The 12,005-nt window shown below is 42.3% G+C and overlaps 2 protein-coding genes and 1 long non-coding RNA gene across 10 annotated transcripts in view; all 3 read right to left on the bottom strand.

The window, feature by feature from the left end:
* Positions 1-130: 130 nt before the first annotated feature.
* ARL2BP (ADP ribosylation factor like GTPase 2 binding protein) lies at positions 131-5,875 on the bottom strand. The gene is made up of 6 exons (XM_011360105.2): positions 5,560-5,875; positions 4,779-4,840; positions 3,364-3,470; positions 2,341-2,426; positions 2,049-2,145; positions 131-1,531 (listed from the first exon to the last, which is right to left on the bottom strand). Exons 1-6 carry the CDS (start codon positions 5,595-5,597, stop codon positions 1,430-1,432), a joined length of 492 nt encoding a protein of 163 aa, XP_011358407.1. The 5' UTR covers positions 5,598-5,875; the 3' UTR covers positions 131-1,429.
* LOC111739580 lies at positions 1,720-2,042 on the bottom strand. The gene is made up of 2 exons (XR_002780298.1): positions 1,826-2,042; positions 1,720-1,788 (listed from the first exon to the last, which is right to left on the bottom strand). It is a non-coding gene; the product is annotated as an uncharacterized LOC111739580 (long non-coding RNA).
* Positions 5,876-9,389: 3,514 nt separating the features above from the next.
* RSPRY1 (ring finger and SPRY domain containing 1) overlaps positions 9,390-12,005 on the bottom strand; it is a 40,563-nt gene continuing 37,947 nt past the window's right edge. For 6 of the 8 annotated variants that reach the window (XM_011360121.2, XM_011360118.2, XM_011360119.2 and 3 more), the window contains one exon: positions 9,390-10,931. In XM_011360121.2, the coding sequence (XP_011358423.1) occupies positions 10,835-10,931 (97 nt within the window). In that variant the 3' untranslated portion in view covers positions 9,390-10,834. The remainder of the gene's footprint in view (positions 10,932-12,005) is intronic. The other 2 variants (XM_011360125.2, XM_011360124.2) reach the window with 2 other exon arrangements.

Below are 12,005 nucleotides of genomic sequence, written 5' to 3' on the forward strand. Positions count from 1 at the left end.
AGAAGGAGCATTTCGAAAGGCTGACTCTGAGAGCCTTCGGCTCGAAAGACCAAAGCAGTACTAACGCGATGGCGGCGGCTGTAGCAAAGATGACTTGTTTAGAGTCATGATTTTTATAAAACACCTCAAATTTTACTCGTAATACAAAAAGTGTTTAATGAGCGCCACATCAGTACAGAAATCACAGCCTATACAGCTCTTTACAATCAGAATAGCCAATGAAAAATGAGTAGATTCTTTACTTAAAAAAAAAAAAAAACTTAAGGTACACACTGGGAATCGAACTACTATGTTTTTCCTTCTTTCTAGAGATGTGATGTCCCTGTTTTCTGGTCGATAATGTTCTGTCAAACACTGTACTAAGCCAGTATTTTAAATCAAAGCAGACAGATGACCAGGAAAACCCCACCTTGGTAGGAAGTGTCCGACAGGACAAAGGACCTGCAGAGCCCCAACCCCGACAGAAAACCTAACGAACTAGTTTGTACAGAAAGGGTTTTAAGCAAAACGGCATAAACACTTAACATGCTATAAGAAAAGGATACCATTCATCTCCTTCCGGGCCGAGCGCACACTCACTGGTGCCCGGGAAAACGGGAGCGCCAACAGAGAAAGCGTTTTTGCTTTCACAGCACTAACAACTAAAAAGCACACAGCATATAATACTTTGATCTTTAAGTGGGTAATCGTGGAAATTCCAAGATTATATCCACTGAGTTAGCCTGAGTATTCATCTATAAAAATATTTTTTCAAAAATGTTTAAAGAGGGTTCTAGAAACAGGGACTACTACATTAGGACCAGCAGAAGATAGGGTGATACAAGGACTGCGAATGTCAGACTAGGAACTGATGTTCACATGTAGCTTTCAGGTAAAGGACGTCTCTCTCAGTTGATTCCTACAGCCCGGACGAGCTGTGGTTGACAGGAGCGCCGGAAATATCGACAGGCAGCTGGCTTGAGTGACATCCTAGATGAAGATTCCCCAACAGTCAAAAACACCACTGAGGCTGAAGGACCGAAACTGAGACATGGAAAAAGCTGGGAGTGCACAGAAACATTCATGCAAAGCCCGCTGGGACCGAGGGCTGGTGCTGGGTGCGGACACACCGATGCTTATGCTCGGGAGGGCCCCCCAGGTGGAATGCTGGCTGGGGGCTTGATCCAGCCCAGCCTAGCTCAGAGGCCCCTGAGAGGGGTGTCTGCTTGGGGAGGGGTACTAGGGTTACTGAACACAAGGTTTTTCAGGAGAAACTGGCCCCGGGAGGGTCAGGTAATTTTTTTTTGACCCATCAATACTTAACGTTAATGAAAAGTTGCAGAGCAGAGCTAGTCTTTCCAAGATGTATTTTTCCGTCATTAGCCGCAGCCTCTCTCTCCCAGGATCCTGGGCTGCCACAGTCCCGAGCACACTCACTGCCTGGAGGGAGCTAGCGCCGCACATTGTTCTGCGAGGCTGGCACAGAGGATGGTTTGCACAATGAAGTCACCACTAAACCACTGCTCAAGTCCAGTCCCCGGCCTTCTTTTTCCTACACAGGAAAAACAACAGCTTCAAGAGGCAAGGAATCGAAAAGAGGTCCTTTCCAGCTCAGAACCCTGGCCCTGGGAAGGAGGCTCCCAGGGTGAGTGGGACCGCCAGGGAGCACACACAGGAAGGGGAGATGACTTCCATTTTGCTCAGCATTGGCCCTGGTCACGCTTAAATAATGCACCTCTCTTCACTGGAAAACATTCATTTTTCCTATTTAAGAGCCCGTATTATATGAAAGGCAAGGCAGAATTAGACCTGCCTTTTGGTTTTGTCCTTTTGATTATTTAGGGACCCTAAGAGTCCCTGGGGCCTGTTTCATCAAAACATGAGAATGTAATTCCTCAGTAAGGGAACCAGGTCCCAGCTGGGGGACAGCAGCTCACCTTTCTCACACCTGCTAGTTGCTACCGGCCAGTCTTACGGAGAGAAGCACAGGAGGTGGTTTGTTCAACAACAGTACTTGGAACTTTCTATGTGGTTCAATATGGCTAACTAAACAGCTAAGAGTGACTTACTGCTCTGTAGTCCAGAAACATTTCTTTAAAAGCCAGAAAATCCGTAAATGTGAGGAGCATGTCAAATATGTCACCAGCCACTTCATCTTTATGGTGCCTGCAGAAGAAAAGGATGCTGTTTCATGATAAATGATGGAACAGATTCTGTCTCTTCAAGATTTCATTCGAAGGTTTGGAGGGCCCTCCCACCCAGGACCTAACCGCTTAGTGCTCTAAGCCTTGATGTCCAAACACTGAAAAAAAAAATGTCTTTTTTTTATTTCAAACCGAAGCAGGAAGAAGCGCGACTTACTGTAGAGTCGTCGTGAAAGCTGCCATGTTAAATCCAGGAACGCGCTCCAGCAGCTGTTCTTCGATGTACTTTTCTACCAGAGAGATCTGGAAGTGAAAGGATCTGTCAGACCACAGGCGCTTTAGGAAAACAAGACTTCTTTTCAGAAAGTTTGTCCTAAGAGCCTATTTTATGTGACAGGCTCTGTGTTGAGTGCTGGGGATAACAAAGAACCAAAACACAGCTCCTGTGCTGTTCTAGAGGAGCTGACCTGGCCCACCAAGGGAGAGAGGCACTGACAGGTAACTATACTACTAAGAGGAATGCTCTCAGGTAGGCAGAGAGAGCAGCCGGGCTGCCACCCCCATGGCAGGAAGGAAGGAATGAAGTGGGGCTTTTCTTCCTACGCAGATGGAATATGTGCAAACAGAACAGACACGAAAGCTTACAGTCCAATCGCAGGGGGCTTAGAAGCTGAGGCTTGGCTTTAGGAAACCTGCGCGGCCTATGCCAAGCTTCCATGTTAAGAAAAGAAAGTCCTGAACGCTCCAACCCGTTCTCAGACAGATGAGATCGCTCCGGGAGGCTCCGGGGCCTTCCGCAGAGCGGAAAGATCCCAGGGTCAAGAGTTGAGGTTTGGGGGTTCTAGTCTTGGTTCTGCCACCAATTAGTTAGTTATCTTGGTCTTGGTTTTCACTTTTACCTGACAGTCACACGTACCTGCCTGGATTAGGTGATAGAAAAAAAACTGTGAAAGCCAAAAGGTCCAAGTGCCAAATATAAATGCAAGGTGTCCCCACAAAGGGCACGTGAAAGCAGGATTATGATAAAGCCACATACATATCTTTTAAAATAGACATTAACTCATCAAACATCTGGAAAATAGCCTCAAAAGCCTATTGGAAGAAAGCAACAGGAGATGAGAACTAAACCAGATTCTAATTACTATTCCTGGCAGGGTACTGGTGAGATTTTAAAAGTAAAGCAAAATTCAGAGATTAAAGAAATCCTAGTCTCTGGTATGAGAAATAGAAATTTACTTACGTATTCGTTAAAAATAGGTGTGTAGGTGAGTTTATTCTCTTCTGTGTCTTCAAACTCCTGGTAGTACTTGTCCATGAAATTTCTCTGTAATAACTGGAACTCGTCATCTGAACCACAATAGGAAAATTTATTTTTTAATGGAGACCAAAACCAATTCTGAGTTATAAATAGGCGGGAATTATACGTCAGAAATGGTTTTTCAATGGTCAGTCTCTAGGAGAGGAAAAGCTAAATGTATATCAGTGAAGTGTTAAATGTTGAAACAGACCAATCTGGTCTTTTTCTATTTTCCAAATTGTAATGAAATATACACAACATAAAATTTATCATTTTGATCACTGTTAAGTGTACAGTTTGATGGCATTAAGAACCTTCACATCATTGTGCAACCAACACCATCATCCAGTTTATTCTACACACACCCATACAGGGCGGCGTGGGACTCCTTCACATTACCATAAAGGAATGAAATGGTTCTCTTATTTTAATATAATTTCAGCAGCAGTGATGGCAACAGCGCAGTGAAGAAATGTATGGGCTCTGACAGGGACTAGACTGCCAGGGTTCAAATCCTATCTCAGCCACTGAGAACTGTGTGACCTTGGGCATGTTACTTAATTTCTCTAAGCTCCGGTTTCTTCGACTGAAAAACGAGGATTATCATAGTACCTATTATATAGGATTGCTGGGTGGAATTTAGATGAATTACAAACATCTATGTATAGGGTTAAGGGTAGGAATCTTTACTGGACTCAAAGGTACAAAAACTTGGTCAGTGATTTTCAGACTAAACTAGACTAAAAAACAATGTTAATAACACCAAATAACTGTTCTTTTCCTAATTCTCAGAAAACTTAAAATAGACAAAACTTTCTCAAATTTAAGTTTTTCTCTCCCACATACTTGTCTTAAACCTTTAGTGTGTTACTGCTTTTCAGTAGGACTTATGGATGCCAAAATGAACCCACAAACAGGAACTCATAATCTAGGACAATACAGAACCAGCTGAAAAGTATGACGACCTTGCTTTCTTCATGGACATTTGTGCTGTGGTTTATGTCACAAAACTATTACAACTAAAAACTAAAAAACGAAATTGTTCTTAGTCTCTGAAATATAGTAGGTCAGTATTTCCCGAAGTTCTGCCAGGAGCCCCATCACTTCTGGGTTCACGATTACCTGAAAGTTCTTTCCCAACTCCTGAATCGACAGGTATTAGTTGTTTTAAGGAGTCATTGGGTTGTCTGCCTCTAAGACAAACCACAGTAAGGCTTAATATTACATTGAGCTACATTAAAATTATATGCAGCTTGATGTTTTCCCTCTTTTAAAAACTAAATTGATTTCAATGTCCTTAAAAGCAAGGGTCTAAGAACTAAACAGTACACAGGCCAGATTGTGGCAAGGACGCTTACCCATGATAATGTCCTCTAAACATCCAACCACAGCATCGAATTCTGCATCAGAAGCGGAAGAGCTGAAAAATATGCTTGGATTAGGTGCTATTTCAAATAATTCGTTTTTAAAAAAATTTATGGATATTTTCAAACATGCACAAAAGAAAATATACCAAAATTAACTACCTATCACTCACTTTCAACAATTAAAATGATCACTGTCTAATCTAGCAATTCCAAACAGAATAAAACACACTGAACCCATCTGTGACATCAAAAACGAATGAAATGGTTCCATTTTCAGAAAATCTGATATGAAACAATTACAAAAAGGACAAATATAAGGAGCAAAGGGTCGCATGAGACATCTTAAGACTCCTCCGCATTTATTTCCCACGGGTTATACTCACCGCATCTTCACTATCACCCCACACCTATCTATTTGTGAGCGTGAATCGGCCGCGGGCGAGATACCGGCCGGGGGTGGGGCGCAATTAGATCAGGAGCCCCTTGTGGTAGAGGGTTCTCTAACCCGTGGTCCGGCCTGGGCAGCTCAAACCCGCCAGGCTCTGCTGACGACTAAAGATTAGAGGTGGGGGGATTGTGATGGAGGCTTTGATAAATGCGCGACACCCGCCCCGCAGTCCCGGGCCTAAATCCAGCGGTCGCAGCAGCGGCGGAATCCACACCGGGGAATATGTGCTGAGCCTTGGCGGTCTCCCACCCCGCGAGGACTCCGGCTTCAAAGGGCCGAGGCCGAGCGCCAGCGTGCCCCAGCCTCCAGGGCGTTGTCACTCACAAGGACAGCGCGAAGCTCTCTTCCTCTAAGGCGTCCATCGCCGCCGCCGCCGCCGCCGCCACCGCATCCACCCTGCGCGGACAAGCGGGCCCGTCGGCTTCCTACCCTGCCCGCGGCCCGGGCCCAGCCTCCGTTCCGCTCCGCAGAGCCCCAACCGGCATCGGGGAGGTCTCGCCGCCGAGGCCACCGCCTTAGGTTCTCCGGCTGCAGCCACGCGCCGGCTGGGGATCCACACCCCGCCTGGCCTCGGCGCGAGCCGCTGCAGCCGCAGAGGCCCTGCGTCGATAACCGACCTCCCGGGGCCGCGCTCCGCCTCCCGTTACCATGGTCACTGCAACCCCTTCCGCCGCCTCGCGGGTCCCGACAGCCAATGACAGACGCGCGTTGCCTGACGTGAGGGCGGGGCAAAAATAGAGAGAGGAAGTGAGGGAAAGGGCTAGCTAGTCGCAAAGGGAAGCTGGGCCTCGATAAGCTCAACGGGTCGCTGACGTGTTCACGCGCTGAGCGGTGATTAAATCTCACGTCGCCCCGTTTTATGGAGGAAGAAATCCAAGCCAAGGGCCTCGATTTCCTCATTTAGAAATTACAAGATTTAAGAGGAAGACTAAGTAGTTTAAAGCGGGTTTTAAGAACACTATAAATTGCAAATCTCTTGAAAGCCGACTGCTTAGCTTTTTTAATCAGATAATGCAGACCAGATTTGCAAGGCAGTTACTCCCTCTTGTGGAAGGAAAGCCTCATCGCAATAAGTGGAAGTCGTAATTTACATCAGCGATCATAGTCGCATCATAAAGATTATAAGGCAGTTAACTGGTCTCTTGGCTAATTAGGCGACATAAAAGTTGACAGAACTTATTTGAACAACGCAGAGAAGAGTCTGCTCCGACACTGCCAAATTTTGCAAAAAAGATTCCCTAGAGCTGATTTCTCTTGATTGGACTACTAGGCATTATGTCTCCGGTTGCATTATACCTTTTGGCCAAATGTGTGGTACGTATCTACAGGGATTTAAGGTATGGCTTAGGTTTCATCTGAAGGTCAGATGGCCAGCCTAAATGAATTGACATTTTGAATGGACGTAAAGTAAGTATCATTGGGATCTGGAACTAGAAATTGTTATCACGATACTCTTGTATCCAGGGGGAGATCCATTCTCGGAGGTATTAACTCTGCTTAGCACCAAGTAGAAGACAGGCGTCTAAAAAGGTTTGCTGAATAACTGGGGTGAGTTCTGTTTAAGTCCAGCACTGGTCACAAAGCTCAAAGCAAACTCAGCAGATTTCATGACCTACTTTCTCTATAAACCACTTATTTCTTTTGGACTAAATGAACTTGCCCACCCTTTCTAGTGCTTTATCATATATGGGTTCAGAGTGGAGGAGAAAATGATTTCATCTATTCTAGTTATCTATTGCTGTTATAAGCCACCCGAAAATTTAGTGACTTAAAACAATTACTTTTCTCACTGATCTGCAATTTGGAAAGGACAGCTTATCTCTTTCCAGTCAGCATCAGTTGGGGCAGCTGGAACCCGGCTAGAGGAGCTTCTTCCAAGCCCACTCACGTGGCTGGCCTACTAGTGCTGGCTCCTCACTGGGAGCTCAGTGTGGTGTGTTGGTTCAGAGGATTGGGGTGGAAGAGTTTCAGTTCCTCTCCATGTAGCTCTTCCCAGGGTTGCTTGGGTTTTCGCATACTATGGTGGCTGGGTCCAAGAGCAGATATCTCAAGAGACAGGAAGTGGAAGCTACCGGTCACTTAAAGGTCTAGGACTGGAAATAGCACAGTGTCATTTCCACTGAATTCAATTGGTCAAGCAGACACAGAGCCCACCAAGGTTTAAGAGGAGGAGACATAAAAGTCATTTTATAGATGGGAGGAATGTCAAAGAATATATGACCATCTTTAATCTATTTGACCATCTCTGGCTGTAAGAACAAATGGGGATAAATAGTCCTAGGTACCCACTTACTCAGCCATGTGCCAGGTACTGGTGCTAAACATTTATGAAACATTGTCTTCTTTTGAAATACTTGAAATTCTATGAAGAAAAAAAAAACAACCCTATGAGGGGAGTATTATCATCTCCATTTTACAGATTAGGAAAGCAAAGCTTGAGTACTTGCGTATTGATGATAAGTGGCATCCTGGGGCTGGAACCTGCGTTCAGTTCAGGCTCACTCTCACTTCTGTTTTAATCATCATGCTATGTATTTATGGCCCCGGTCCCTGAGTTGCCAAACAAAACTCCTGGGAATCAGAACATATTACTTTTCTGCAAAAATAGAATGGTGGCCTTTTTGTAGAAAAATTAAAAATTTACTTGAATATATATGTATTTTTTTACTTGACTGTATTCAATGTTTTCCATTTCTTAAATATTTTTTGGGTAAGCATTAAGAATTGTTTTAATAGAAAAAATGGACTATCTTGGTTTCACAGATACATATTCAAGATAGTTGAAATTCATGCAATTCACTTTCTGCCAGTGAAATTGTTTTAGTTTCTGTGATTGAACCATTGTTTCCTGACATTCTGCAAATGACACTATGACCTTACTTTATCACTATCATTCAAAAAAGGGAGCAATTCATTAAAAACAGTTTTTCGGGGTGGGGCTGGAATCCTTGGGCTATTTCTAGGAAATAAAAACTAACCTTTTTTTTTTTCTCTCTCTCTCTGGGACAATATATCAGTAAAAGCCTGGCTTTCACCTTCTCTTAAAATGCTTACAAGCAGTGCAGAACATAGATTACTGTTTATTCTTTTCCACATAGCTTGTTAATCCCTAGTTTTTTCTCTTCTATGTGGAATAAAGGTCTTTCCCTTTGAAGTAGCTCCAAGATTACAACTTTGCTTCTGTCCTGAATGAATAATTTAATATTAAAATCTTGTTTTATGGTCTGAAAGAACTGGAAAAGCAGACCATCTTATGTGAAAGTTCAAGGGCAGATAGCGATCTAGAAAGCTAAGAGGGTCCGACAGACTACCTATTAATTCCATTTATTTCTCTCTATCTCCCCCGAATTTATAGACCTTCACCTCTCTGCTAGATTCCCTCACAGTCTCCTTACTGTTCTTACTACTTCCATTTTTTGCTTGTCCTCTCTCCTGCCCCTTCCTCCCTCTCCATTCTCCACATGGAAGCCACAGCCATCTTTTAAAAAAACTATCAAAGCACTTCCATGCTCAAACTCCTTTACTTTCTATTGCACTTAGGGGAAAATACAAAATCCTTAACATGGCTTCCTGAGCAGTCAGTCCCTGGACCTCTCTACCACTGGAGCATACAATTCTCTACCCACTCATTCCTACCTTACTAGCTGCAGGGGCCGTCCATCAGATCATGGAGCCCACTGAGCTCTCTTCCTCTTGAATTTGCCTATAAGATTGTTTATGAGGCTACCTAGTTCTAGAAGCTTGTTCTTAGTCTCTCTGCCTGGCCACGTCTTACTTTTTCCTTTGGGTTTTTACTATTATTACTTCCTCAGTGAGGTTCCTTCTACCCTCCTCTACCCTGCCATCTAAATTAAGTCCCCCTCATTCTCTCTCATAGCACCCTATTCTTTTCTTTGAAGGCACTAATAACGTATTACAATAAACACAAATCTGTTGTCTTCTCCCCACAACCACATGTAAGCAATAGGCACAATAGGACAAGTACACATAGGCACAATATCCAGAACATATTAGGTGCTCAATAAAGATTTGCTGGGTAAGTGTTGCTTCTTAATTCTAATACTTACTTCTCTCCTATCCTGGAAAGTAGCCCTTAAACCTGAGAGTGTGATGTCTTGGAACCTTAGCAGCAGGCATCAATGAAAATTGTGAAATCTTAGTCAAAAAAGGCAATTTATTTCTTCAATGCAAATTACTGTATTCACCACAAGCTAGAGAACATATATATATATATTTATATATATTTTTGAATTTATGGAAGACTAAAGACATGGAAAAAGTCCAGCACCCCAACAAGTACGGCCAGGAAGGAAATCAGCTCTGTGATAGGACAGTTTAATGAACTACAAACAAGGAAGGGTGGGAAAGGAAGAAAAAATGTGCATTGAGTTTAAGACACTGTAAAACTCAGAAGACATATTTACTATTCAAGTATAAACTCAGTAAGGACTTGGCATAAATTGAAAGGCAGCTGCTGAGGTACACCATTATAAAATAAGTTCTATGAATTTACAATTCTACCTTCCAATTTTCTGGGAGAAAAAAACAAAACTCTTGAAGGTCTTCACCAGAGACCCTGAGAGGGATTAACACTTTTGATGAAGACATAGTCAATAATCCATGATTGAATTTACTATTCAAAACATGTATTTATTTAAAACAATATGAATACGTGCTCTCAGACTGTCCTCTAAGAGTTTATGACACTATTAGAGTTCAAGAGTTTCAAAGTATATTACTTCCAAGAACAATACTGATTAAAAAAAATTTTTTTAAACAAAAAACAAAAAACCTGATTTGATGGTACCTTAAAAATACCCTAAATACCAAATTTTCTCCAAACATAGCAATTAATTTAAGAACTCCTCCTGCATTGTTAAAACATTTTTTCCTCACAAAATGTGGGTACTGAAATTGGATAGAAATACCATGAATGTGAAAATACCAGCAATTTTCTGCAGTTAAAAAAAACTAGAATGTTCTTTGGAATCAGTGAAATATCAAAAATTTGGGTTTTTTTTCTACAGTCTGTGCACCTTCTTTCAGGCCCTCCATGTTGCTTGTAGTATTGACCTGTGTGATCCCAGTTTTATAGATTCAAGTCTTGCAGTGCAATATCTGCGCTTAACACACCAGTATCTCTGACCAATGGGAATTTATATTTAACCCAGAAATGCTGTCATTTAAACTTCTCCATAATGACTTCTGTCCAAAATAAAACTTTAGAAAATGAGACAAAACCTCCTATGCTAAACAATCAAATGAACCCAACATGGAAAATTCCGGTGTGGTTTCAGCTCTCAGGAGGGCGCTGACTGTCCCCTACTGTTTTTCATGGAGGATACCGCAGGCCTAGCTTGTTAGCATTCAGCTTTCCTTGGCCTTAAAAGGAATTTCTCAGGGCTGGCAAGTTGGGTTAGATTCTAAGAGAATTTTGTCCTTGACAAACTACCATTTTTTAGCATAAAATCTGGCCATGGCTATAAGTTTCAATGTGCATACAACTGATTAGAGATGGGTTTTTTTTTTTTTTCTGTTTTTCTTTTCAACATTGGCTGGAACTGAGTAGAAATAAGTCCATGATGCCTCTTCATGTGTGTCATGATATATGAGAAATCTGTCTGACTCTAGACACTATTTCTTTACGACACAATGGGCAGGTCTCCAGTTGCAAGGCACAATCCATGCACAGGTCACTGAGGAGAAAGATAAATATGTTAGGTCAACACTTCAAAAGGTCAAACTGACCACCACTGCTGACTCAATGTAAACTGGTAAGCTTGTTACTTGAAAAGGTAATAATGGCTAAAAAAGTAAGTAATTCTATAAATAAATAAGTCTCCCTCCCATGGGTAGGACCCCCTATACCTCTTATTTTTCAAAATTTTCTTGCCTTAGTATCACATGAACTTTTGACATTTCTATTTCTAGAACAACAACAAAAAAATCATGTTGCCCTTTTTATATGGACTAAATTAAACTTAGGGTTTAGGGGAAATCATCACTTAACAATAGTGAGAGGTCTTCCTATCCCAGAATAGATCTATTTATTCAAGTCTTCTATTACATTCTTTGGTAGTTTAAGTTTTCTTTATATAAGTACCACAATTTCTTGGTATGTATTCTCAGATAGCCTCCCCACTTTGACTATTGTAAAATGAATCAATCATATGTTCTAACTGGCTGCTATTCAGACATAGACGATCTACTGCTTTTTTGTAACCAACGAGCTTATTCAATCGTCACCCTGATGCTAACAGGTTTTCAGTCGATTCCCTTGGTGCCCAGGTATATAATCTCCAAATGATGATTTGCTCCTCTTTCCAGTTTTCTCCTTTTCTCTCTCTTGGCTAACTGCCTTAGCCGGTACAATGCAAGTCATGGTGCTGACAGCTGGCAGCCTTGCCTTGTCCACAACATCTCTTGGAATGCTTCCAGTGTGTCACATTAAAAAGATGCTAGCATTTGGTTAAGATGTATATGTGTTTATAATGTTAAAGAAGTATCCACACATTCCTATCTTATACAGGTTTCTTCCCTCCATCCATGAGGAATGGATACTGAATTTTAACAAGTGCCTTTATAGCATTTTTAGAGAAAGTGGTGATTCCTTGTACCTCTCCCCCTTAGCCTATTTGAGTAAATTACATTAATAGAGTCTCTCCATCGTACCATCCCCGTGTTCCTGAGATAAGCAGTGCCGCCCCCCACCCCTTCCTGCCCCTTAGGTTGTGTTGCTGGGTCCTATTTGCTAATTAATACCTGAGATT

The sequence above is a fragment of the Pteropus vampyrus genome, unplaced genomic scaffold (assembly GCF_000151845.1).
Source record: "Pteropus vampyrus isolate Shadow unplaced genomic scaffold, Pvam_2.0 Scaffold51, whole genome shotgun sequence".
NCBI lineage: Eukaryota > Metazoa > Chordata > Mammalia > Chiroptera > Pteropodidae > Pteropus > Pteropus vampyrus.